Genomic DNA, 27,808 nt, shown 5'->3' with positions numbered 1-27,808 from the left:
TGAACACACATTAAAAACTAAATGTAATTAGTATTTGTCCAGATTTAGACAAAAAACAACATATTTTGTACTGGGGACACCAAAGGCACCCTATAAAAAAAATGACCCGGCTGCTACCGTGAGGAAATACCTGCCTGAAATTACAATGGGCTTCAATGGAGGAATTTTGAACGTTTTTGTCACTTCATGCCCTCAAGAGGCATTTTGTTTAATTATTTTTGCTTAATGTTATTTTTCAAGCTACGAGATGTTTTCCTACGTTTGTCATGATAAAGTATGTCTCAGGAATGTAGGGTTTGGGAATTATGGCAGTTTAAAAAAAATATATGAATGCGAATTTCAAGCTGTCCTCCACTCTAGCTGTGACATCACACACTCTAGTTAATGTTAAAATCCGAAGAAAACCTCTTTAACAAGGTCTGAACAATGTTTAATATCTCTAAAAGTAAGAATCTGATTTAAAAGTTGTTTTACACGAATAATCTCAGAAAGATGTGTAACATTTTAAAGTTGGAATGAGGTTTCTGAGTGAAAGTATGAAAGAACAGTTAGCAGTTGAAGTCACATGAAGATTTGTTGAAGTTGAAGAATTTCTCCATTGACTTCAATGGTTAAAAATGTGATGTATTATGGGATGTATCTCTGGAATTATGAAAGTTATGAATGAGAAAAGTAATGGCAATCGATTCCCGACCGAGCTGAACGTTTTGATGTTTGAACGGAGTTTCTACGATCTTCAATGCGGGAGGAGAAGCGCGGCAAAATAAGTCGGCGGAATAATAATACAAATGTCGTGTGTAGAAGAACAGTTAGTGGGAATGCTGTTAACAGCATTCCCACTAAATTAAATGTGTCCAAGTGTTTTTGTATCTAGGGATCAATTAATCAACAAATGGTTCAGCCTGATCATTGTCTGTCAAAATTACAATGACATTTCCTACTGGTACACTTTACAAACTAGGGTAAAGGGAAGAACTGACACTATTGCTTGTGAATAAGCCATTTCTTACAGCACACGCTTCTTTGTCAAGTTTTATTTTTGCTTTTTTTGGTGATGTTGCAATAACAGCAGCACCCTGAAAGTGATTTGTTAGACCAGCATTCACACTGTTGAGTAGAAAAAAAAGACAGTACAAGGCTACCAGAGAACAACCAACAGACCATTGCTTTTGAATGAGAAAAGCCAAACAATGAATTACTGCATGACAGTTACTTTAAGTACCTAGTTTCAACATACAATACAAGTATACTCAACACAATCTCCTCTTATTTTTTAACTAAATAAATCATAATCCAGCAGCTACAGTTATTTGTAGAGAACACATTTTACTATTTGTCATGTACACTGTTCCTATACCATATTTAGACATACTGCAATATTATACATGTTCATGAATCCTGCGTGTATTACTAGTTTTCTTTTGCTAAGCCTTAGCCACTTGTATTACAATTCTTTAAATCTCACATTCTTAGCTTAAAAGTGCTCAGGAGATGCTGAACAAACAATCGTTAACTTAATGGCCATCAAAGCAACACGGAGATAGCAGTTTCCACCATACGCTCACAACTTTTAGGTCATAAAGTAGTCCTTTCAATATTAATATTATGTAATATTTTTGTATTCATCAAAAAACAGAAAGAGAAATGACATGCCGGGGTGGCTGACTGATGAATAGTATTGATAAGGGATGCAGCTCTGTGTGTTTTCTGTGTCATCGATAACAATCTCAGATGAAGGACAAAATCAGGGGCATGTAGCAGGAGAGGAGGTGAAACTCAGGTAAAACAAGTTATTCAATGTCCATTTCAGGTTGCTTTTTCTCTGGTGTTCCCTCCTCCGTGCCTGCAGGTTTGGCTTTGTCTGAGTTGCATGGCTCCTCTGTTCCCTCCTGCCCATTGACCGGCCCGTTCTCTGTCTTCTCCTCTTTGGGAGGCTCCACCTTGGGCTTGGGTTTGGACAGCACGGGGTTGCAGGCTGAATAAAGCTCCTGAACAGGGAAGAAGACAATATTTGTTAGAGGACAGGTAGAAATATGGTTTATTTTTTTTACAGAGACCATGATTTACTCGATCAGGTTTTAAACCAAATAAAGATATAGTGTACAACCAATTTGACAACTGATGATTTACCCACTTTTTTTCCCAGTAATTACATCTAACGGGAGTGGATTTGATGAAGCTGTGGTAACAACCTCCAGTATTTCTATGGTCATATATCTGTACGTGCCTTTGAATGCACTCTTTTAGTACCTTAATCTTGGCATGGATCTCCCCGATGTTGACGACTGGGTCCAGAGTGAGGTCCTGATTATTCTGCTGGTTCATCTTGCTGCTCATCCAGACCATGGCGTCCTTCACCTGCTTGTCCACCCGAGTCACCTCCAGCTCATCCAGATGGTCGTACAGCTCATCCTGTGAGGAAAAGCACAGATAAATGATTACATCCGTTTGGTGATAGTTCATCAGTAGTCTGACATATAACCATGTGATGTAATACATCAAGGTTAATCTAATCTAACTAAGCATTCATTTGGTGAGCAGACAAACTTACCTTTGCCTTGTAAGCTTCAACGATCTTCATGTACACCTGTATCTGTCTGCCAAGCTCCTCAAATGCTTTTGGTCTCTCGTTAGCTTCCATGTATCTCTCACAAATTGGCTGACCCATTTGCTGTGGAAAAGAACATCAGGTTAAGTTAGAAAATCAGCCAGAGGGACAAAAAAATTAAAAAGTGACATTGTAAAGGAATGTTGAAATATAAATGTCAGCTTTCTATTACAAAAAAATGCAAATTAGCATTTATATCCGGTTTTGAAATAGGTGCACAAGTACCAAAACCTCTTCTACAAATATCAGTTCATTATTGAATGGTAATATCAACATTTCACATATAAACATGTGTGCAGTTACACACTGCATGCATGGTTACCTTCAGGTCACCCAGTTTGTCGATGTAAACTTGTTTCTGTTGGTCCTCTCCGTCTTCATACAGCCAGGTCTCTGTATCCTCCAGCTTTAATGAAAATGTGTCACGATCCTACAAGTAAATAAAGAAATTAGATTCAATTCCCAATTCACACAATTGAAAGAACAAAACATGAAATGCATGCAGTACATTTTAATTTTAGAAAATATAAATGTTGGTGCTATTTTTGCATCAAGTGTGATTTACTCACAGCTTCGTTCACAAACTTCTCCAGGATGCCGTGCAGTTTATCCCTCATTTCATACACATACTCTTCTACGTAGTTCTTAGCGTCATTCCTCTCCTTCTCCAGCTTATCCTGCATGATCATCTTACCCTGGAAGAGTCACAATAATGGTGTTCTCGATGTAGTCGGCAGAAGAAGACACAATCAAGCAATAACATGCTACTTTGCCCGCTTACTGATATGACATATTATACCTTTTATCACTACAGTCAACACTTTGGTTCAGTTTGAAATCAGGTCGGGCTCTCTAAATGTAAGCTTGTGAAGTGGGAATAACAATTATCACTTTTGTGGGGAAAGATTCCACCTATTTAGAAAACATTAACAAACTCTGTAAAAGGAAAACTTAAATTAGTTTAATAGAATGTTGTCATGATTACGTCATCAGATAAGCATAGCTGTTATATTATAAACATACATTATAAAGTGACTGACAATCATACCCATTTGTTTGAAATAAAAAGCAAAAGAAGATAGGATCTGGGGGTCTCACGTCCACATGGCTGAATGCATGCTGGACATTCCTGGTGATTTTCAGAGCATTACCTCATTCTCCACACACAGATTCAGAACGTCATTGGGCAGCTGCCAGTGCAACTTGTTCTCTATGGGCAGCTCCACTGTCTTCGTCTTGACTTTGGGCTTCTTCGCCTGAGGGGGCTGGTTCTTCCCCTGCTTGTCGTCCTCTGTTGTCTGATAAAGGAGAGATGAATTACAATGAATATATTCAACTATAACCTACATAATGTTATATATTTAACATATGCTTGAGGTTAGTACAATGACGGTGAATCTGAGAAAACATAAAAGGTTATATTATTTTATAAAACATGTGAAGCCTCGAGGGACTTTCAGTCATTTTCCTCTGGTGAGTGACCCCTTACTGGAATCTATCAAGCTCCACCTTAAGGTTTAAACTAATCCTATCAAATCATTTTCTTTGTGCTTGTGTGCCCCAACTAGAGATGATAAAGTCATTTAAATGTGTGCAGGATTACTGTATTCAGACTATATTCCTGTTAATGTGATTATTATTTGTGTTGGATTTGCCAAACGATAGACTTTTGAGGATTGTTAGTACAGTTTTAATGTTTTAGTATTTTATTTTAACTATATTCTTCTCCCCTATCAACTTTTTTACTTCTTTGTTTATTTAATCCTTTCTTAATGAAGTGCCAAATACGGTAATAGGGTAAAAGAACGAAGGGAGGATTTTAGAAACAAAAGCAAGGATGAAGAGAAGGAAGGAGGGAAATGAAATAAGGAGCAGAGAATCCAAAGAGCCCTAACTCTATGGTGATTGCCTTACAGGTCAGCACAAGTTTACCTCCATCTCTTCAGCTTCTGTTTTTTTATCTTCGCTGTCTCCAGTCGCGAGTTTCTGATCCTCATGGTCCATCTGCATTTTGTTCTGAAAAACGGTAACAAAATGGAAGACATAGTACATTCATTATATTTAAAAAAAAAAAAACATGGCATTATGCAGCTAGTCTTATCCAAACTCGGGCTTCAGACCGATTGAATGTGAGTATCACAAGTCAGCAAACAACTTCACTTTCCTTCTCACTTATGTGTCCTCAGCCTCTTATAGGTAATGCGGAGGTAGTGTAATGTGTGTTCATGACGTTATGCCATCTACTATTGTGTGTCACCCTAGTTGAAGTGACATTCAATCAGAGGAACATTAAAGGGTAAAGTTTGCTCTAAAGAGGTGGAAACCAACCCAAAATGATTATAAAGGAGGCCTTAGCAAAAGACAACTTTAAGCCCTTGAAGAGGTCTGGAACTTGTTAAGGCAAGATATCAAAATTCCATAGTGACGGCATTTCTGGCTTATACAACATCGAGGTGTGGCCAGACTGACTGTGTGAACAGGTTGTCTGAGGTGAAACACAAAGGTGTGTGTGCGTTGCTGTCAAAGTACACACCTCCTCTTCATTCACTGTCTGGTCATTCTCCGTCGACTCTTCCCCTTCAGGTACTTTAATGACCTCTACCAGCGAGGCGCTCGACACACTGAACATGCCGTGAATGTTGACCCGAACCTTCACCTTGACCTTTGCACTCTCCCCGGACGCCTGAGGAACCACATTCTTTACCAGGAACTGGCCTGTAGTGCAGAGGAAAGTGTTAAAACGGAAATTCAATTATTCAAATGGCATAGTTAACATGTGATAGCAATCCTTAGGAAGCTATCAAACATCTTGGAAGTAACATTTCTTAATTGTAAGCATAATTTGAATTGCAAAGTAGTTGCAACCACTCAAAGCTAGATGCTTGCACATATCACATTTGAAAATGAACAATCTCCAAGATAACTATAACTGGCACACTTAGGATTTAAGCTTGCATTTCAAACTTTATCATTAACATACAAAATATCTCCAGAAACGACTTTTCAGTTACAATAGCTTTTTTAATCAAATATAGCTTGATGTTGCAGTACCTATAGCGCTGTTGGGGCAGGGCAGCTCCTTTTTGTTGTTGTAGTAACCTTCAAGAGTAAAGGGCTCTTTCCGGAAGAAGGTCAAAACTTTGGAGAAGGGAGCTGCGTGGTTCTTTGGGAAAACCTCACAATCACTGTAGGCACACAGCAGGGTGAAGTCAATTATTCAACAAGAGTAAACACAATTTGAGCAAATATTTGACATGGCTTGATATTTGACATTTTCAAATATCTGGTTAAATTTGATTGCAACTAGCATAGATTTCAGATGGTGGGTGTGTGTGGTGGAAATGAACTACAGTTGGTGTGGCAATATATCCTGCAGGCAGGTGTGTTCTTAAAAGAAAATCCCAAGCAGACTTCCAGCCTTGTCCTAACTGCAGGTTTGGGAAGCTTTTCAAAACTCTCTTCTTATTATAATTTTCAGAGTTTGGGTTGCTTCAGCTGTCAAACTATCAGTGTGTCATCAACTATGGTCTTACAGACATAATATAAAATAACAAACAGTACAACATGTAACTGATGACATTCTTAACATTTAAAAGGAATCTAAACATTTAAAAAAACTAACTCCTGAAAGTTTAAACATTGCAACAATAAAGACCTCTTATAAAGCATAATGTCCAAATCAGTATGTGTTATGAACTCTCCTATTCTCTTCAAATGAAACAATATTCAAAGAAAGTATTTGATGTTCTCGGGTGTGACGGAGCTCGTACCTCAGTCCCTCTTCTGCGGCCGAATTCCATTTTAGAGAGATGGAGTAGGGCACCACATCAGTAATGGAGAACTCTCTCACTTTGAATGCTGGTGACAAGATTGCACACTGAGGAGAAAAGGGGGAAAACATTCAAACAAAAATGACTAAAGCACAAACTTCCCTCCTTGAAGTGGCTTAATTACTCTGAGTCAGCAAAAAAATAAATCAATGTCCAGCCTGAATATTCTACTACCACTTAGAAAGGAAAGCATGATTAATGATTGTATAGCTGTTACCAGCACATTTCTGGTATTTTGAAACCTAATAATATATAAAAAACACATTAAATCATAAATCCTGCATTACAGGGGACCTATCATGCAAAATTCACTTTTTGATGTCTTTTATACATGATTATGTTCGAAAAAGAAAACCCTCCTCTCTTTTCCTCCGTACCCAAATCTCTAAAAACTGAGGTACAACAGAGCTGATCCAGATTTGTGTCCGATATGATGCAATATAGGAAATGCGGACCCACGGCACTATCAGAAAGTTGCTATCAGAAACAATGCCCGACTGTTTTGGACGTAATATGGTCTTTGTTTACATTAGCAAGCATCGCTAACACTCAGAGCTAACCTGTACTGGAGAGAGTATGTGTAAAAAAGCAGGAAATAAAAAAAGGAATTCACCTTGTGGTAAACCCGCAAGAGAAAAAGCATTTGAGCTCCATACCGTTTCAGAAATAACCTTGATGTGGTTTGGAACATGATATGGTATTTAATCCCGGCAGGATTTAACTGTATCTGCCGGGTAATTCTGAGCAGGCTCCTCCTCCTCCTCTTCTTTTTTTTTTGTTCAAGCTAAGGACCCAGATCAGCAATTCTCTAACAGGCCTGAAATAGAGGAATATGAGGGATGTCTAAAATGCATGATCTGTTTTGAGCAGAACACATCATAGACATGTTTTTTATATATCTGAGACCCATAATATATGCCTAAAAATAGCATAATAGGAGACCTTTAAAAAATCCATGTTTGTCATAATCCACCCACTCTACCATCACAGCTGTCAGTGAGTTAGTCTGCTGCGTGAGTCAACAACACTAAATGCTGGGTCTGGACAGGTGAGCCGTACCTGCAGAGCACAGCCTCTGGCCACGGCTTCATCTGCATTCAGGGTGGTGCTCAGCTCCTTCCCGAAGAATTTGCCGATTCGCTCCTTGATGGCTGGCATTCTGGAGGCACCGCCTACAATCTCCACTGCGTAGATATCTTCCTTTTTCAGCTCTGGATGACAGGAAGCAGAGAGATCAACTTTTTATTGAGTCAGTGCTTTACATAGTGATGATTCCTCTGTTTAACAACACTTTGAGTCTTCTTAAAAATTACATCAGGATTTTTCCTTTAAGTTAAATCATTTGGTGAAAGAAATTTTTTTTTCAAAAACATTTCCACTATATGTTTGTTAATGATGTGTGCTACAACTGCACAGTATCAACATGCATAGATAAAAGGAAATGAATAAAGGGAGGCCAGCATGATGCCAGTGTACAGAAGGAAAGGCTCTTTACTCAATGTGGGTGTGCATGTGATGACGGGGGTAGTCCAGCTGACATTCAAGTCAGATGTACTTACTGGTTTGTTCCATGACGCTGCGCAGGGGACCCTCTACTTTGGCCAGCAGCCCTGCACACATCTCCTCAAATTGACCTCTGGGGACACATGGTCATAGATTATTAATAGACCGAAATACACAGAGTACCTCTAAAAGTCATTTCTAATTATAGCCATGCATTTTTTTTATCCGTGGTCATGGCAGCCTTATTTAATATTCTGACACTAGTCCATGGAAAAGAAAACTATACAAAATAAATGGAGCTGCCAGGTTGCTTTTTCTGGCCTGGATTGACATCATCAGTATCACATACAACATAAAGATTACCATTTTCTTAAAGCCTCATTTATGATTTTTGTCATACCTATAGTATTACAGTTTTACTTGTCTTAGTTTCTAAAATAAATCTGCATCTCACCTGTTAAGTTTCCCGGAAACGTCGATGTCGTTCATGAAGCACTCGATGTTGAGAGGAAGGTCGGAGGAGTTGGCACTCATCAGCCTCTTGAGCTTCTCACACTCCTGGTAGAGTCGGACCAGCGCCCGCGGCTTGGTCTTTACGTCCAGCTTGTACTTTTTCCCAAACTCCTCGCAAAAGTGGTTGACCAAGATGTTGTCAAAGTTTTTCCCGCCAAGCTCTGGATCAAACGCTGTGGCCAGGATCTGCCAGGTGGAAGATATGGGTTAAATATTTAAAGGTATGGTAGGTGATCTAACTACTAGATGAGTATTTCATTCCAGTGTATAGCTGTATGTCTAGGATGGGTCAGGTGATGATAACTCAAAAATGGTGCTTAATATTTGTACTCATTCAATACATACAGTATGTTGGAATAAACAAACCGTACCTTATGCTATAAAAAAGTATTCAGGGTTCAAAAGTTTGTTACATGAAAGATATCTGAAATGTTTCATCAATTCAATAAATAGCAGTGACGTTGAATTATGTTTCTAGTGAATTCTATCACTTTTCAGGTTGCGCCCTGCTTCAGTTGTAAGGTATTCCTATTTAAAAGTTATTTTCTGCTAATGAAATGTTTTAAAATAACAGGTTTCATCTTTCTTTTTACTTCAGAAAAATAATATGAACATGTGATTAAAAGAAATTACCCAACCTTTGGCCAAACCAGCCAAGAACATAGATCTGTATCATCGTAACCGGTTTTAAAAACATTCTCTCTGTGTGGACACAAATGATTCATTGCTCACCTTCAGCTTTCCCTTGTTGAATGCACAAACGGACACCTGGTAACCCGAGTGGCCCACATCCACAAACAGCACTATCCTGGGCTTCTCCTCTGGAGCTGGCAGGTCCTGCTTGTAGATGCCGTATGCAAGAGTCACTGCAACAAACAGGAAGACTGATGTTAGTTTGTGCTCAACTCAAAAGATAAACACAACAAAATGCTGCAAAAGATGTCACTCAATGATGCTTTTGAGTTAGTTTAAAGATCAGCAGTTCAGTTCAAAATGTCACTATAAATGTACATTTGTTATACTTGTCACATATGCTACAATATCTACGGAACTTACTGTAGATGTAATTTCATGGCACAATGTTATTATTTCTCAAATAACCCAATAAGTAGTTAAATTGGGCTCGGATGCTACTCGTCCTGGATAGAGATAATGTACCTGCAGTGGAGTCATTCATTAGTCGAAGACAGTTGAGGCCAGCGATCTGCGCTGCATCCATGACAGACCTTCTCTCTGGGTCAGTGAAATAGCTTGGTACCTGGGAATAGAAAAGAATGTCGATGACCGGCAATAATGAAAATGTAAGGCATTAATGACATGCCAAACATATCCTTTATTCCTTCTGTGTAAATGATCACTTTGATGCATCACATGTCTGGATAACGTTGCCCTGTTTGTTTCTCTCTGTGCTCTCCTTGAAGAAACTAGAAAGGGCTAATTTTAGCTATTGGCAACAGTAATAATAATATGTAAGTCATCTCTAGGGCATACTGTGGACCAGTGAAACCAGTGAGAGTAAAAGCCTCTCTGTGTGAGGTCCGTAACGTTACATAACAGATGCTGTTAGTGAGTTTATATAGTGATCACAGCAAGAAACACAACCATCTCGTTCTTTTCCAACAGGCTGCATGAGAGGAAATAAAGCTTTTAGAAAAGCCATCTGGTGAAGTGCTTGGAGCTCAAAATGTCACAAACATTTATACATCGAGAAGGCAACTCTCACTGGACATTTTTATAAAACAAACTACTTGAAAATGCAACTAAATGCCATTAATAGCGGTCAAAAAGGAAGGGTGGATATTAGGGATGTAACAACGAATATCGCGGTAAATAATAGACAAAATCTACTTTTTTTTTAACCTTTATTTAACCAGATGGTCCCATTGAGATCATCGATCTCTTTTTCATGGGAGACCTGTCCAACATGGCAGCAAGTAGGTTACAACATGAACATAAAACAACAGATAACACAAAAGGACATCGTATTTACAGGGCTACATGTACATACCTAGAGACATTGACAAGTACCAACAGTATATTTTAGGGATGTAACGATACCAAAAACTCACGGTACGATAATATCGCGATAACAAGTCCACGGTACGGTATTTATCGCGATATCGAATAAAAAAAAAATAACATTATTTTTTTTTCAATACAAATTTTTTTACTCGGAAAGTGTTTCTTTATTAAATAATAAATCTGATTTGTACAGCATTTTAGTAGGATAGCAGTATTTTAAAGTGTCAAAAACAAAGTGACAATAACAGACTGGAACAATAAAACCAGTGTGTTTGTACCTACTAGGACTACCAAACAAAGTAGGCATTTTCTTTGTGCCACTGCATCTCACAAATAAACAAGGACATTTAATAATCAGACCCTGCAATCAAATAAATCAAGTTTCACTTTAGTTTTTCAAGTAACTCAACTCAAACTCACTAGTCACTCACTCAGCATCATCAGACAGGTTTTTAGGAATATGAGAATGTCCACATTTCCAGGTATTTATAAACTGGGATGTTTGGGCATTTACAATATCCCCTGCTCTGGAAAAAACTCTCTTGCTTGGTACTGATGTTGCTGGGACCGCAGTGGTCGCGTTAACCGAATATTTTATTTAACAATGACGGAAAAATCTGAAAGCAGTCTGTCATTTTGACAGATTAGAACAAACTCGGAACAGCGCCAACGTTTCCCCGCAGCGAGGCTCTGGTGTTATGCCGTGTTATGCATGCCCTCCAAAAGGAAATTATATAGTTTCCAAACCGTACTTTGCCGTAGGCCTACAGATCAACACATGTCTGGGAGGTTTTGCTTTACGCTGTGCGCGCTCCCGCGAGGTGCATGGCACACACGGCATAACACCGACTTTTTATCGCGATATTATCGTACCGTGAGTTTTGGGTATCGTTATATCCCTAGTGGATAATGAACTATAACACTTAAGTACAGGTCATTGCATGAGGTAAAGTTAATAAAGTAAACCTCATCAGTCCGAGGTCATATCTTTAAATACACTATGTGCAGTGATCCAACAAGTAACATAACACCTCCTCAGACAGTTGATGCCAAGTAGATAATATATGTTTGGACAAGGCACGAAGAAAAATAATGCACTATACTCTATTCTACAATAAAGTTTTATAGATTTTCAGACAACCTGCTGAAGTGGAGAAAGCACTGCAGGTTTCTCGAGGAATCCTTACCGAGATGACACAGTCCACAACTGGTTTCTTCATTGCACTTTCAGCAGTCTCCTTCAGTTTGGTCAGCAGCATGCCGGTGACCTGCTCGATGCTAAACACTCTTTCCTCCTCCATGTACATCACCTACAGTCAGGGAGAATCAAGTACACTATTAAAGGGAGACAATGCAGGAATTTTACAATCTTTAAAAGGCCGTTTTCTCAAAAGTCAGAAATATCCACTTCAGTAGCACTAAGATACCCCCCAAACTACATTCCTATCTGTATTCTAAAGGTTACTTTAAAGAGGACTTTGTTCATATTTAATTCAGGGACTTGGTTTTTGTGAAGGCCGTCGGAGTGATTAAGAGGTGTCCAAAATGTCCTCCGTAAAAACCATTGTTGAACCTGGCTCTATCTTATGTTCACATTTCTATTCGGTAAATGTATGCAATTTAGCACATTTATAATAAGATAATGCAGGGTTTCCCACACATAGACTATACTTGGGCGGGCCGCCCAGGTATATTAACGGCCGCCCAAGTATATTTCGCGACCCATTTAGTTTTTTTCATTTGTTTTTTTATTCGTCCGTGACCACGACGCCATCTGCGATCGATTAACTTGTGGACAATGATCCCTCGCTCTACGCCTCCTGTACCCAGTCCCGGACTGGCCATCGGGAGGACCGGGGGGTTCCCCGATGGCCTGGCCTGTTAAGTGGCCTGCCTCACACAGGGTGACTGGCTGTCTACATGATGTGGCCTGCCGACATGGCCACTGTCATACAGATCATAAATCAAAGCCCTTGATTGGTCTCTTTGTGTCATTCAAGCTCGGGATAACCTCAGCTCAGGTGAGGTAAAGGACTCTCTGAGTGTTTATACAGTTAACTTAGTATAGGTTCTCAGTGGGTCTCAAACGGTTTGGTCACCATTTATTAGGGGTGTAACGGTACACGTACCGAAATTATTCGGTACGGGCCCTTTGGTTCGGTACAGGTGTGTACCGAACGAATACAACGTTAAACGTAAAAAATTGAGAACGTGAACAACTTTTTGGAAGTAATCTCAGGTGCTGTGTCGCAGCATTCAGAGTAATTTGCTCACATTGGGTTCAACACGTCATAGAGCGAGCAAGTCATTTCATTGGATGAGAGGCATATGAGAGCTGGTCAGAGGGATGCGTTCAAATGTAGTCAGTAATTTGAGGAACTGTCGAAAATTAATGGCGAACGCAGATAAAGTTGAGCTCGAAAATCCTCCAGCATCATTGAAGTCTCTGGTTTGGGAAAATTTTGGTTTCGCAGTTACGTACAAGGATGACGGACAAAGACAGGTGGACCGAACCAAAGCTGTTTGTCGGCATTGTTCAACTAAAATTGGTTGCACGGCTGGCAATACATCAAACTTGCACACTCTTGAAAAGGCATCACCCGAACGTGAATATCACCGGTACCAAAAGAAAAAAGACTGAAGTGCAAACCCAACTCCCGCTAGCATTTAAGCCTCCACCACTCGCAAAAAGTTCAGACCGACCCAAAGCTATTACAAACGCCAAATATCCTTATGTTGCCATGTTAGCAAAGCGCTACCTGGCTGTATCTGCTACCTCTGTCCCTAGCGAGAGGGTGTTCTCCACAGCAGGAGACATTGTTAGTGCCAGCTGATCTGCTGATTTCGGCAAGCAATGTGAACAAGTTCATCTTTCTTTCAAAAAACATGAAAATACAATAACAAGCTAGTCCTAATGTCAAACTGGCTGCTTAGGTACTAGTACAGTACAGTTCAAATACAGATTATTTCAGTTCATCGAAATGCTGCACCTTAATGTTCATTCTATTATATTTTGTATTTATTTGAGTGAATATTCACAGTTTAATAATAATTAAAAACCCAAAACTAATAGTCTAATAGCTTAATGTTCATTCTATTATATTTTGTATTTATTTGAGTGAATACATTATTCACAGTTTAATAATAAAAATATATTTATATGTTTTGTTTTGTGAAAAAGAATTCTGCTGTACCGAAAACGTACCGAACCGAAATGTTTGTGAACCGTTACACCCCTACCATTTATGTAAACACATATTTCCATTTGAGGGGGTAGTGATTAGTAAAATATGCATGAATAAATAAATAAAAAGTTAACTAGGTGAAAAAAGGTAAGATACACTTTTAAAACTTGTTGAGAGCTAAAACTAGTCTTTGCTGCTGCCTCAAAGAGGAGAAGGGAGGAGAGGAGGGAGAGGCTGATTCAGGAGCCCAGACACACTCACAACTATAAATGAACCAAAAATAAATAAATAAACAAGTTTCAGTGTTTTTTTCATATTGGAAATGGGATGTTATTGGCTATGGCCATGATTTTATGATTATTGAAATGTATACAGTTCTGTTTCATATAGGTGTTCCCATATATCTAGTCTCTTTATTTTTACAATCAAAATGCACCAGATGATGCATTTAACTCCAAAATTAAAAACTAAATCTTACCGGGGGAGCAAGCCCCCGGACCCCCTTAGAGGATTTGAGGGCACCCCGACTTAAAATCACATTGATAGGTTCCTAAATACATTTACCATTGTTTTTAAATAGTAACCCATGTCCATATGTTTATTAGTGGGTCGTAGATTGAAACTATAGGGCTATCACTATGTGCCCTGCCTGTACCTGTTCGCTCTGCCATCGCGTGAAGGGTCTGCTGACAAGCGACCAACAGAAAGGTTAATGTTGTTGCACGTCACCTCACATTTCCATAATGTACTTTCTATACCCTGCTTCATAAACAATACTGACATCCTGCTCCTCTGAGTCTGGGGGTCCGGGGATGTGAGGACAGCGCGAGGACAGACAGGGAGGCTGCTTCACTTCATAAAGGAAATGGTGGTTAATATTAACAACACAGGAGTTAAAACGCTTAATAACCTTCATTACGTGTTAGAGAAAGAACATAAGAAAGTTTGACAAAGATGAGGCTGTTAAACGGGCAGCGGATCCGCTGTGTGTAGAAAGAGAGAGACGCTGAGCCGCACCGAGCAGCGATCAGCTGATACGGAGCATAGAGAGAGCTGCAGTCCGCGGGGCTCGACCTCGCCTCCTGTCCTCACAACTCTCATTAATCCCGGTACCGGAAAAATTGTTATTTGTTCCTACTCGGAACCGAGTGTTGCTTCCCAACCCTGCCACTGTGCTACACTTCCCGCCCGCTCCGCCCCCGTCTAACTGTACAGAAAGCGGCGAGATGCATTTCCTTAGGAATCGACAAGCAGAACCGAAACTAACACTTCTAAACGAACAATGGCGGACACGTACAATTTGCAAATGAGTTCTGCCTTTTGTAAACTGAATGTATCAATAATTTGTCAATAAATCAGGTCGAAAAACGTCGGAGCTTGGTGCTCGTGAACTGTCAACAGGAAGGCGGGGGGAGCCTCGCTTCGGGGAAGCACTGTGGACCTGTCAGTGCAACTTACATGATACCGAATTTAACAAACAAATTTAAATAATTGGTTTGAACAGCATAATAATAAGGACGATCGTCCGTTCTGTGATTCTCCAGAACACACAGATGGCCAGTCCGCCTCTTTGTAACATATTATTTCTTTGAGAGACGAGCAGATCGCCACTGGGCTTTCAACTAAAGACACAGCCACGTAACAACTGCAGCATTTGTACAGCTCCTTATGGGTACTGCAATTTGTGAAGTGCTTTCCTCTGTGGTGAAACGATCAGCACTGCACCACGGAGGAAAGCGACAGAAAGTCACTTGGAGTTAAAGAGAGCGGGGCTGCATTGCGTGCATGGCTTCCTTCTGCAGGTACCGGGGAGACGCACTCTGGCGGCGGTCTCGTTCAGGATCCGAAAATAACATTTTAATATTTTGCACACTTATTCCACTTATGCCTAGTGTGCCGCTGGTTACGGTGGCACGCGTGCCAGGTGTTGCCGACCCCTGGTGTAAGTAATCAACTGGGTACGTTTTATGGTGATTTTGGCTCATAATATTACCCTATTCATCTCTTAATATTGTTGACACTTCTTATTAATAACTTTATTTATATAGCTATAAATATGACTGTTTTATTGAAGGATTTAAACAGAGTTGAAGCTCATAAAACAAGCACTGTAATACTGTACCGTAACCATATTTGTGTATTAGCACTTATATACTAATAAAGGACTGGCTTATCTAAAGCTAATTGAGTAGCACTTGAAATGTTTTGGCTCTATGAAACCTGATGTACTTATATGATTCTGTTTTCTTCAAGTTTGTATGTTCTTGGTCGAAGGCACTTATTGTAAGTCGCTTTGGATAAAAGCATCAGCTAAATGTAATGTAATGTGTATATAATGTGTAAATATGCAATCTTAAAACTCCTAAACCAAGGACTGTTTTTGTGGGCAACAACAGCTCGATGCAATCTTCTCTGATTTGTCATTTCTTCTGATGACTCACATTAATAATCTCCAGAGGGACACGAAAGCATGCTGGGCTGTGAGTTTGCAGTGTACAAGCCAGGCATTGTCATACGTGTACTTTTCAAGACCTTTGAGAGGCTTTTGAATCTTACACTATCCATCTGATAATAATAATTTCAATTTATATAGCGCCTTTCACGAAACCCAAGGACGCTTTACAATGGGAAGTAACAAAAAAAAAAAAAAAAAGTAATAATAATGATACAGATACATAGGCTGAAGAAAACAAAGCAGGAACAGGTTGCTGAGTACTGTATATTAGTTGAGGCCAAAAGCCTGAGTGAACAGATGGTGTTTGAGGTGTTTTTGAAGGTGTCCAGAGTCTGAATTCCTGATTGCAGAGGGGAGAGAATTCCAGACGGTGGGGGCTGCGACACTGAAGGCTCTGTTGCCAAATGTTTTCAGCTTGGAGCGCTGGATGGAGAGCAGCCCTTTGTCGGAGGACCGCAGGTGACGAGAGGGGGTGTAGGGCAGAAGGAGGTCAGAGATGTATGGAGGGGCTAGGGAGTGGAGAGATTTGTAAGTTAGCAGGAGGAGTTTGTACTGGATGCGTGACTTGACCGGGAGCCAGTGAAGGTGGATGAGGGTAGGGGTGATGTGTTGCCAGGGCTTAGTGCGGGTGAGGAGCCTGGCTGCAGAGTTCTGGACGTACTGGAGCCTGTCCGGGACTTTGCTGGTGACCCCGAACAGAACTCCATTGCAGTAGTCCAGACGAGAGGAGATGAAGGTATGGATTAATATTTCTGCAACAGGGTTAGGAGAGAGAGAGGGCCGGAGTCTGGAGATGTTTCGTAGGTGAAGAAAATGCAGTTTTGACAGTTGACCTGATGTGGGAGTTGAAGGTGAGGCTAGAGTCCAGAGTGACGCCCAGGCTGCGAACCTCAGGGGAAGGGTGGATGGAGCCGCCATCGATGGTGAGAAGCAGATCTCCAACCTTCCGGAGCAGTGTTTTTGGGGCCACAACCATGAGCTTTTTTTTTGTTTTGTTCTTGTTGAGTTTAAGTAGATTTTTTGACATCCAGGCTTGGCGCCTGCCCATTAAGGGAATCAGCTTCCAGTTTGTGTTCGGGTGGCAGACACCCTATCCGTTTTTAAGAGTGCACTTAAGACCTTCCTTTTTGATAAAGCTTATAGTTAGGGCTGATTAGATTCAGCCCCTAGTTTTGCTGATATAGGCTTAGTTTGTCGGGGGACATCTTACTTCTTCCTTCTCTCTGTCTATACCTGTGTACTCTCATGTTCCGATTAACCCAGCTTCCCCAAATGTCTTTCTTTTTGGTGTCTATATACGTCGGGATCCGGAGTCATGGATGATCCTGCGGTCCTGTGTCCTGGATCGCGAGCCCTGGATCGCGAGTCGTGGCTGTGGTCCTGGATCATCGGTCCTGGATGGATATCCTCGTGGATTCATCTTCCTATTATACACACATGCATTTCCAAACATTTGGACTACCTATGTTGCAAATGTATTATCTTTTCAATTTACACACGGCATCTATTGCACGTCTGTCCGTCCTGGGAGAGGGATCCCTCCTCTGTTGCTCTCCCCGAGGTTTCTCCCATTTTTCCCTTTAAACTGTGGGTTTTCTTCGGAAGTTTTTCCTTGTACGATGTGAGGGTCTACGGACAGAGGGTGTCGTATTGTCATACTGATATTCTGTACACACTGTGAAGACCACTGAGACAAATGTAACATTTGTGATATTGGGCTATATAAATAAACATTGATTGATTGATTGATGTCACGGAGGCAGTTGACAAAGTGACAGTGGGGGTAGCTGGGATGATGGATTGGTACTGATGTAGAGTTGGGTGTCGTCGGCATAGGAGTGGAAGTTGAGACCATGTTGGCGGATGATTTCACCGAGGGGGAGTATGTAGATGTTAAATAGAAGGGGTCGAGCACCGAACCTTGCGGCATACCTTGGTTGACAGGGGCTGGGGGAGAGCTGGATTTTCCGATGGTCACAAACTGTTGCCTGTTGGAGAGGTAGGAATGGAACCAGGAGAGGGCTGTACCAGAGAGGCCAAGGTAGAGGGATAGGCGGTTGAGTAGGATAGTGTGGGAGACTGTGTCGAATGCGGCGGAGATGTCCAGGAGGATAAGGATGCTGACGAGGCCAGAATCGGCGGCTATGAGGAGGTAATTGGTTATTTTAATAAGGGCCGTCTCTGTGCTGTGGTTGGATCTGAAGCCTGATTGGAAGGGTTTGTAGAGCTCATGGTCGGACATATGATGGTGGAGTTGGGCAGCAACTGCTCTTTCCATGATCTTGCTAAGAAAAGGAAGGTTGGAGATCGGCCGGAAGTTGCTGGGGTCCTCGGGGTCGAGACCAAGTTTTTTGACAATGGGGGTGACAGCTGCTATCTTGAGGACGGCGGGAACCTTGCCTGATTCCAGGGAGGAGTTGATAATTGTAACAATGGTGGAGCTGAGGATGGGTAGGCAAGTTTTGACCAGGGCAGAGGGCATGGGGTCAAGGGTGCAGGTTGTAGCCTTAGCTTTTGAGACAAGTTTGGTAACCTGTGTGGCATCCACTGGTGCAAAGGAGGAGAGACAACATTGAGGCAGGTGTTGAGTTGAGCGAACAGGGAATGGAGGTGGTGTGGCATGTGGATGGGGCAGAGGCCTGGAGTTCCTGGTGGATGGAGTTGACTTTGTCCTCAAAGAAGTCAAGGAACCTGGTGCAAAGCTCGGGGGCGTCTGCTGGGTTGGGGGGGTCAATTGGGCGGAGTAGGCGGTTTATGGTGGAGAAGAGCATACGGGGGTGGTGTTGCTGGTTACCGATGAGTGAGGAGTAGTAGTGTGCCTTAGCTTTTGAGAGAGTGTCCTTATAAGATTTGACATGCTTTCTATACGCCTCCAGATGGACTGTGAGGCCAGATTTTCTGTGGAGCCGCTCCAGTTGGCGGCCAGAGGCTTTCATGGCACGGAGAGTGGTGGTGAACCAGGGGGCTGAGTGGGTGAAGGAGACAGTGCGAGTAATGAGGGGGGCAAGTGAGTCGAGACTCAGGGAGAGAGCAGTGTTATACTGGGCTAGCAGTCCGTCAACCGAGGTGTCAGGGGGATCGGAGGCCAGGTGGCTAGCTATGAGGCTGGTTATGGCTGGTGCGCTCACTGATTTTAAGCTCCTGTAGGTAATTGTCTGCAGTACAAGCTGTCTGGGGAGGGCGATAGGCACAGTGAACAAGATGGCATGATGGTCGGAGACAGCCAGGTTGAGGCACTGCAGGTGGGATGCAGTTGTGCCAGTGGTACATACCAAATCCAGGGTGTGGCCTTTGGCATGGGTGGGATCATGAACATGCTGTTCAAAATTGAAGCAGTCCAGAAGTGCCAGGAAGTCAGAGGCAGACGTGCAACAGGGTGAGTCCACATGAATGTTAAAGTCTCCAAGAAGGAGCGTAGATGGGGACATGGAGCAGATTGAGGTGAGTAGCTCAGATAGTTCCGACAGGAAGATGGCAGAGGCTGAGGCTTTGGGGGGGCGATATTTAAGAACCGCCTGGAGCTGTGCAGATCCAGATAGAGTGAAGGCAAGACATTCAAGTAAGGTGGTGTTGGGTACAGGAAGCTCTTTGATCGAGATTTCTGCCCTGTATATTACAGCCAGCCCACCGCCAGACCAGTGGAGCAGGGCTTTTGGAGGTAGACATAGCCAGGAGGTGTGGCTTGTAGGGATGTAACGATACCAAAAACTCACGGTACGATAATATCGCGATAACAAGTCCACGGTACGGTATTTATCGCGATATTGAATAATAAAGGGAAGACAAAAAAATGCAATGCTCTCTCGTGAACTGTTCAGACCCGACGGGTAATAAGGGATTATGACGGATATTTTACGATTTTACAATCCTGTCTGTCAAAATGACGGACAGCGAAAAAGTCTAACGCCACTTCAGTGGGACGGAGAGATATGCTTTGGCCATGGGTGACAGCAGTGGGTCAAACTATGCATTGTCTCTCCACCACTTCAAAAACAATACAGTGTTTGCCAAGAAGGTGAGGCTTATTGACAGGGCGAGATATAAATATACTGTTGGTACTTGTCAATGTCTCTAGGTGTGTAAATGTAGCCCTGTAAATACGATGTCCTTTTGTGTTCTATTGTTTTATGTTCATGTTGTAACCTACTTGCTGCCATGTTGGACAGGTCTCTCTTGAAAAAGAGATCGATGATTTCAATGGGACCACCTGGTTAAATAAAGGTTTAAAACAAAAAAAAGTGTTTCCATTTATTTATTTATTTTTTTTAAATCGCGGGAGATTTTGTCAGTCTCACTACCGCGATATTCGGTATATCGTTACATCCCTAGTGGCTTGGTTGAGTAATAGGAAATCCTGTTCAGTTTGCCATGTTTCGGTTAAGCAGAGGAAATGAAGTTTATGATCAGTATTGATGTCATTGATCAGAGGTGCTTTTTTGTTCAGTGATCGAACATTCTGCAGCATGAATGTTGCATTGTTGTTTGTAGTTGTTGAGGCAGAGGGGGTGAATGGGGAATGGGCTGATGATGTCGATACAGCCGAGAGGTCTCAGATTACAGCTATGCACGTAGGGTGTGCTCTGATGACGTCGGCGAAGTGCGACGGACCGCCGGTCTGTCTGTGTGGTGGGGTCAGAGTAGACAAACTTGCGACGTGCAGCCTTATGCACATAGAGGGGACGGCGAAGGAGTCCAAGTGATTGTATTGTAGTGAGGCAGTTAGGAGTGTTGTGGCAGACAAGATTCCACATTTTCAGAGCGGAGTATTTCCAGAGAGCCATGTCAGCAGCACAGAGGAGCAGCGGCTAGCTACGAGCTGCTAAGCAGGGGCAAGGCGGCAGCTAAATTGAGAAGCCAGCAGTGGCTAGCAGGGAAATGCTAACAAGAAACTGGGTAGCAGCTGAGTTGAGGGGACAGACTGGGGATGTGGAGAAGGAAATGGAGCTCCAGAGGTCCCAGGTTGAAGGGGATGGCTGGTAGCTATGCAGGAGCTATGTAGGTACACAGTCGATAGATCCAGACAGTTATGGTAGCTTTAGCAGACTATTTGCAGTGGATTTGTGGTTGTTAGAACACAAAAACACGGGAAAAAACAGCACACTAAGTGAAGCGGCGACAAACACGCCAGCGTCCTCACTCACGCAACTCGAGAGTGAGGACTCTGATGGCACCAAAAGAACATTTTGTTTATATTTATGAATTCAGTTAATTGATTGCAAGTTTCCTATATAGTTATTACTTACCTTTATGCCGGTGGATCCAGAGGGCAACTGTGCCAGATCATACACCAGGTTAGACTTGGCTGCCTGGACATAGGGGTCTGAAAACGCCCTGCCATGGAATTGCTTGAAGCCTTGCACTGTGTTCTGACAGTTGCTCACCACCTGGACGTGATAAAGGAGGTTAAAGAAGAGATAATAAATACAAATGAGATATACGTTTCCACTTTTGGGGATTTAATTACAATAAACTCAAATTATGTTATTACAAATGAATTGATCTTACCTGGCTCTTTGCAGCTGCTCCTATAGATCGGTTACGTGGTCCATATGACACAAATGAGCTGGAAGAGAAAAAAACAGAAATCTTAAAGGTGGGGTAGGTAATTTTGGAGAAACCAGCTCGAGTGCGTTAGAATTTGAAATGACGCAACCGGAAAAAATCTGCCACTTCCTTACAGAGCCCCTCCTCCAACACACACGAACATGACCAATGAGGGCACGAGATAAGTTTGTGCACAGACGGACGGCTGACAGGCAGGTAGGCTATCCAGTTATTTTAGCCAGGCTGGCTAAAATGATCGGTCGTGCTTTTTACAGCGCTACGGCTTCCACAGATGATTTTTTTAATGTATTTATTGTCAAAGCATTTAATATATTCATTGCTATCGGGATGTTAAGAGCATTCCATGGAATATATTAATATAACAAAAAGTGTTTCTGAAATAAATTACATACCCCACCTTTAAGCTACAGCACACATGATATTAAGAGCAAGCAGTGTACGTGCTTTGTATGTTCCAGGTATTTGGGGAAACATCCTCAATCAAGAGGAATGTACTTGCTAGTTCAGTTATTACATGGTCTCATGCCTATACTGAGGCCACCCCACAATAAACTGGACCAACTGTTTCTTATGTCAGCAGTAGCAATGCTATCAGTTTGTTTGGGTTGGCATAATTGTAACATTTTAATATGCGTTTTCTTAAGATATTTGCCAACAAACTGTAGCTCATTGTGTCTGCATTTAAGTTTGTTTAGATCCAGCTCTTACAGTTAACAAGGTTATGTATAAACAGTCGGACATAATGTGACCAGTCAACTTGTATCCAAGCGGGATTTGGTCTCAACAGGCTTGTCATCAAAATCTCTTTCAAACACAGATGTCAATGGTGATCGTCAACACACAAATGTAGTTTGTGATGTCAAAAGAAAGTCAACAAGTTTTATGATGTGGTGTTTTTTTTAAAGGTCCCATGTCATGGCCATTTCTACTGATCATATTTCCATTGTTGAGGTCTACTAGAATAGATTTAAATCGTGCAATTTTCCAAAATCACATTGGTTTCTCATACAGCATCTATAGTATATGTATTCACAAGGTATTCACTCTCTGTCCTAAACGGCTTGTTGGAGCTCCTGCTCCCCCACCCCCCCTCCCTGTGAGCCTAGTGTGCTCTGATTGGTCGGGACATTGCGAGGCTCGTTGCGAGGCTCGTTGCGAGGCTCGTTGCTGCGAAGAGCGGACAGGTTTCCGGGTCAGCGATACAGCGAGAACAAGCTAAACTCATCCTGAGCACACACAAACACTCACAGCCAAAGTAAAAACAATAAGTGTGGCTTGATATTGAGTAAGAAAAAGGTTTATAACGCTGTGAGAATGGGTCTGCAGAGAGCATTTCTCCGAGATCCCAACTCGTCTATTACCAGCATTCAGGGAGCTCTATGCAAGTCAATGGGGACTCCCTGTTAGTTAGCCAAGGGATCCTGGTGTGTGAGGTGCTCCGCGGATTGGTCCATTTGGGCCAATCCGGTCATTTGTTGTTGATTTGGGTATTCACACGTCACAGAACCCAGGAAGTAAACAATGGAAAATGAGAAATCTCCAAGGAGGCATTTTGGGGCAGCATAGACAGGTCTTTTCTGTGTTAGAGTTGTACTCGCTACAGGGTGTACTTTGAGGGTGTGTGACTTTGCAGACCGTTTACATGCATAAAAACCTTCATAACACACAAGGGGACTGGTAATAACCGGAAAAGCATGACATGGGCCCTTTAAACCATTTGTACTGATTTGAAGGGTAAAACACAGGGACATAAGCATTAAGCAATGTACTACATTAGGTTAAATGCTTATCAAATGTAATGTTTATGCCACAGCTGTGCAGAGTGCACAAAAAGAGTAAAATCATTAGATCAGTTTAAATAAGATTAAGATAAACCTTGTTCCCCATAGGGATAATGGATTTTATATTCCCCATAAAAATACAGCAAAACTAAACCAAATTAAATCAATGGAAAAACATTATTTCTGATGAGATAACACGTTTAAGTAAGAACTAATATTGTTGAAGATATAATCAGTCTAATTTACAGCACCTGTACACAGGTCAACACCTTTCAAACGACCCCTTGAAAATAATGTTTTTCATTAGGATATTGAAACAACACCAAAGCCATAGTGGGTACAGTATGCTGGCGCAACCAAATGAGCTGAATTCAAACAATTTATTTATTTTGTAAGTACATATTATAAATGGTATAAGTCAATATCTTTAGGGCTGTCAAGTTAACGCGTTAATAACGCAAAAAAAATTAACGCAACTAATTATTTTAACGCGATTAACGCATGTATTTTTTTTTCCCTCGGCCGCCCTGTAGTTTCAGAGCGTATACGCCGTATACCCACTAGAAAATGCCAGTGATTTCCGTATACCCTCTTAAAAATGAGCGATGATACGTAACAACTTCATTTTGTGACTGCGCTTTCACGCTTTCGCCTCTTCGTTAATACTTTTGGACGTCTGGAGCTTCCGTCGCATGTGGCCTGTTGCTAAGCAACAGCAACACACGGCTCTGACAAACCCCAAGTTTCTCTAACGTTATCAGAATTTGATCCGTCCACCATTCAAGTTCGCGGAGCGCTAAACAGGAAGCAAACATGAAACGAAAACAGACGACAATATTTCAATGTTTTCCCCTATTACCACTATAGAAGAAGAGCCATGTCAGGTGGCTGTCCTAAAGGTGATATCATTAACGTAACTGTAGCTAACTTGCTAGCTAACTTGATCAACGTTAGTGTGGTGGATCAATGGAAGAGAAAGGGAGGGAGATACTCTCTCTGTGTGTGTGTGTGTGTGTGTGTGTGTGTGTGTGTGTGTGTGTGTGTGTGTGTGTGTGTGTGTGTGTGTGTGTGTGTGTGTGTGTGTGTGTGTGTGTGTGTGTGTGTGTGTGTGTGTGTGTGTGTGTGTGTGTGTGTGTGTGTGTGTGTGTGTGTGTGTGTGCCATAGCCACTGAAAGTCAGGCTATGGAATTTAAGAACAGGCATCCTTGGTTAGAGTGGAGGGACAGAAAGTTAGGTAAATAGATTAGACGACATGAGACGTCCAGACTCCAGAGCACACATAATAGCCCAGGAGCTCACGGAGAAGGGTGGACAGGATTTAGTTGGACATGTGGTGAGAGCTGTGTCAGAGACTGTGTTTGCAGAGACATATTCTGTATTCAGAACAGCATACTATCTTGCAAAGATGAACCAACCTTTTACTGACCATGATAGTCTCATTGAGCTTCAGGAAAAAAATTGTGCCAACATGGGCACTAGTCTGCACTCAAGGTACAGTTCCACAAAAATTGTAAAACACAAAACAAAAGAGATGCAGAAACAAATAGTTCACAGTATTGTGACATCTTCAAGCAAGTTGTCTGTTCTCATTGACGAGGCTACATCTGCAGGGCTTGTGGACTAACACAGTGAACCCAGTATGGACATGTCGAGTGCTTTTTCAACCCTCATTTATTGAGGTGAAGCTTATTTGTTAATTTGTTTCTTGTTTGAAGCTAATTTGTCTTGTAGCACTTCAAGGATGTTTGCTTGTTCATTTAAGCTGATACAGTTTGACAATGATTTATGGAAGATAATAGGGCTGAACAAGTTTGAATAAACTAATGCATTGAAAAATAGGTTTAAAATGATTATTGTGTGATATTTGTGCAGATCTATGCGAAACACAGATGTTTTTTTAAGTGTAGAATATGATGTGTGGGCCAGGACATCTGTAGCATGACCATATTTATTGTATATTACTTGAAAATTGCAGTAGGCCATATTGAGATATTGATAAAAATGTCGATTAATTGTTCAACCCTAGAAGATAAGTGGGCTTTTTCCATCATTGTTCATTCTTTTATTGTTAATGTCACTGGCAGTTAAAAGTCACATACAAATGCTTATAATACATTGACATGTTGATAACACATAACCAGTCTCAAGACTAGTTATGCATTAGTGAGTGTGATGGTGTTCATGAGGTGTTGTTTCGAGACAGGTGTCGCTCCGCGATGCGTCGCTCTAGGATGGATGAATACAATTATTAGAGTATACCCACTACAAAAAAGTAGACTACACCACTGGGTGTGTGTATGTGTGGCCCGAGCGAGCGAGAGAGAGACCTTACGTGCATTGTTGTTGTTAGCATCTGGTGCTAGCTAGCTGCGCTAACGGATATAAGGAGCTGTTTAAATGAAAACAGAGTAGGCAGCTGAGCATATGCCTTGAGTTGCACATCACACACACACACACACACACACACACACACACACACACACACACACACACACACACACACACACACACACACACACACACACACACACACACACACACACACACACACACACACACACACACACACACACACACACACACACACACACACACACACACACACACACACACACACACACACACACACACACACACACACACACACACACACACACACACACACACACAACATTTAGAACAGATCACAAATGTGCGATTAATTTGCGATTAATCGCGATTAACTATGGACATTCATGCGATTAATCGCGATTAAATATTTTTAATCGCGATTAAATATTTGTAATCGACTGACAGCCCTATTAAGTATACATCATAAAACACTTTAATTTAACTCAAACTTGCTAGAATATTCCAACATGCGGCTGGCTGCTGTCGTCATCGTTGAGAACATAACTGAGGCGCACAGTTTGCCACACGGGACACACCGGTTGGTCGGAGCTTTCGCCTCCAAGACGTGAACAACAGCAATTAGAACGGGGTTAACACCGCCCGCTCTTGTTCACCGGGCAACCAGGGTCTGTTCCCAAACAATATAGTAACGGTAAAAGAGAAAAACTGTATAGTAAGCTTATAGCTAACTAGCTAGCTCGTTAAGGCTCCATTGGTGGTAGGAAGACACGCTGTAAGGATTGTTTTATATGGTTTGCTTTAACGTTAGAATCATTGACAATACTGACTTTCTAATACGGATAGGTAGATTTAAAAGCCAGGGGGATACACGTTTGGCTAGCAAGTCAGTACAAGCAGCATTCACGTGTATTATGACCGGTGAGATACATACAAGCGTTTACAAAATAATAACCCTCTGTCCTTTGTAGCTGTCCTCTAAGAATTCCAATAAATAATACATGTGTTTAAGGTACTTACGGTGTGCATCTGTCACTGTACTCATTAGCGACAGTCTCGATCCCTCCGGCTCGGGCTACAGCTACATAGCAGCTTTGAAAGCCCAAGTCAAATCCCACCACTGACATCTTCTGTGATACGATTGTCCTCTGGCTATAACAACGTTATCTACTGTTCGACCTATGCTAAATAAAACAAACGTTGAGCTCTGACAATATGTTAAAGCAAGGAGAGGTAGTTGTGATGAACTGTTCTTAAGTAAAGCTACTTCTATACATAATCCACACCGCTGTCTATTACCGGTGTCTCTGATCTGTTCTGGCAGCAGGCTGCAGCAGCAATGTGGTCCAACGGACTTCTCGTCGGAAGTCATCGCGAGATTTGAGTCGTTCTAGATAAATCTAGCCCACTCTGGACTTTTCTATAAACATGTGGAGGTTTTCTCTCTGATTTAAAGGTTTCTACAAGCCTGACACACAGTGTAAACAATTAGTCAACAAACCATACCAACACTTTTTTTTGTTGGCTTAATTCTATTATTTACCACATTGTTGCTTTATTTTAAATAAAATGATATTATATTTGATACATTGTAGTTCCTTTGTGTTCATTCTGTTATAAAACATACACATACCATTCAACACAAAACTACCCAACACAAAATAAGAATCTAATGGAATAAATTATTTTGAATTGTTATCATTCACATTGAAGCATGACACTGTTAAACAGGGAATGCAACATTTAGGATGAACTATTTTACTTTTTTTAAAAAGATGACATTACAATGTTGTCCAAAGAATGTCTGTGCAGGAGGTTCATCCTACATTCCTCTTTTTAAATTAACCAAAATGTGAAGGATGTACAATATTTAAATACCCTCCTTTCATGCATTTTAAAATACAAAATAAGTATGACATGTTTGAAAACAATAATATGAATATAGCTCTTGACAAAAGTAACCATGGGTGGGTGCAATGCTAATTGAATAGTAGGAG

The 27,808-nt window shown here is 41.4% G+C and overlaps 1 protein-coding gene across 1 annotated transcript; it reads right to left on the bottom strand.

The window, feature by feature from the left end:
• Positions 1-1,018: 1,018 nt before the first annotated feature.
• On the bottom strand, positions 1,019-27,156 carry hspa4a (heat shock protein 4a). The gene is made up of 19 exons (XM_034099297.1): positions 26,832-27,156; positions 21,622-21,679; positions 21,360-21,500; positions 11,664-11,786; positions 9,613-9,712; positions 9,187-9,320; positions 8,396-8,640; positions 7,998-8,074; positions 7,498-7,649; positions 6,379-6,485; positions 5,660-5,793; positions 5,142-5,323; positions 4,541-4,624; positions 3,760-3,906; positions 3,178-3,303; positions 2,931-3,038; positions 2,552-2,671; positions 2,251-2,412; positions 1,019-1,988 (listed from the first exon to the last, which is right to left on the bottom strand). The coding sequence occupies exons 1-19, from the start codon at positions 26,936-26,938 to the stop codon at positions 1,791-1,793; spliced, it is 2,505 nt and encodes an 834-aa protein (XP_033955188.1). The 5' UTR covers positions 26,939-27,156; the 3' UTR covers positions 1,019-1,790.
• Positions 27,157-27,808: the final 652 nt, after the last annotated feature.

This window comes from Pseudochaenichthys georgianus, chromosome 14 (assembly GCF_902827115.2).
Source record: "Pseudochaenichthys georgianus chromosome 14, fPseGeo1.2, whole genome shotgun sequence".
Taxonomy (NCBI): Eukaryota; Metazoa; Chordata; class Actinopteri; order Perciformes; family Channichthyidae; genus Pseudochaenichthys; species Pseudochaenichthys georgianus.
The sequence above is the reverse complement of the archived record's forward strand: the minus strand, read 5'-3'. Positions and strand labels throughout refer to the sequence as shown.

Excerpts from the sequence above, each read along its gene's own strand:
- hspa4a (XM_034099297.1), bottom strand. The coding sequence starts at position 26,938 with ATGTCAGTGGTGGGATTTGACTTGGGCTTTCAAAGCTGCTATGTAGCT. Across the intron at positions 11,787-21,359 it reads CTGGATCCACCGGCATAAAG|GTGATGTACATGGAGGAGGA; the intron begins GTAAGTAATAAC and ends CCCTGACTGTAG. Across the intron at positions 8,641-9,186 it reads TCAACAAGGGAAAGCTGAAG|ATCCTGGCCACAGCGTTTGA; the intron begins GTGAGCAATGAA and ends TCCACCTGGCAG.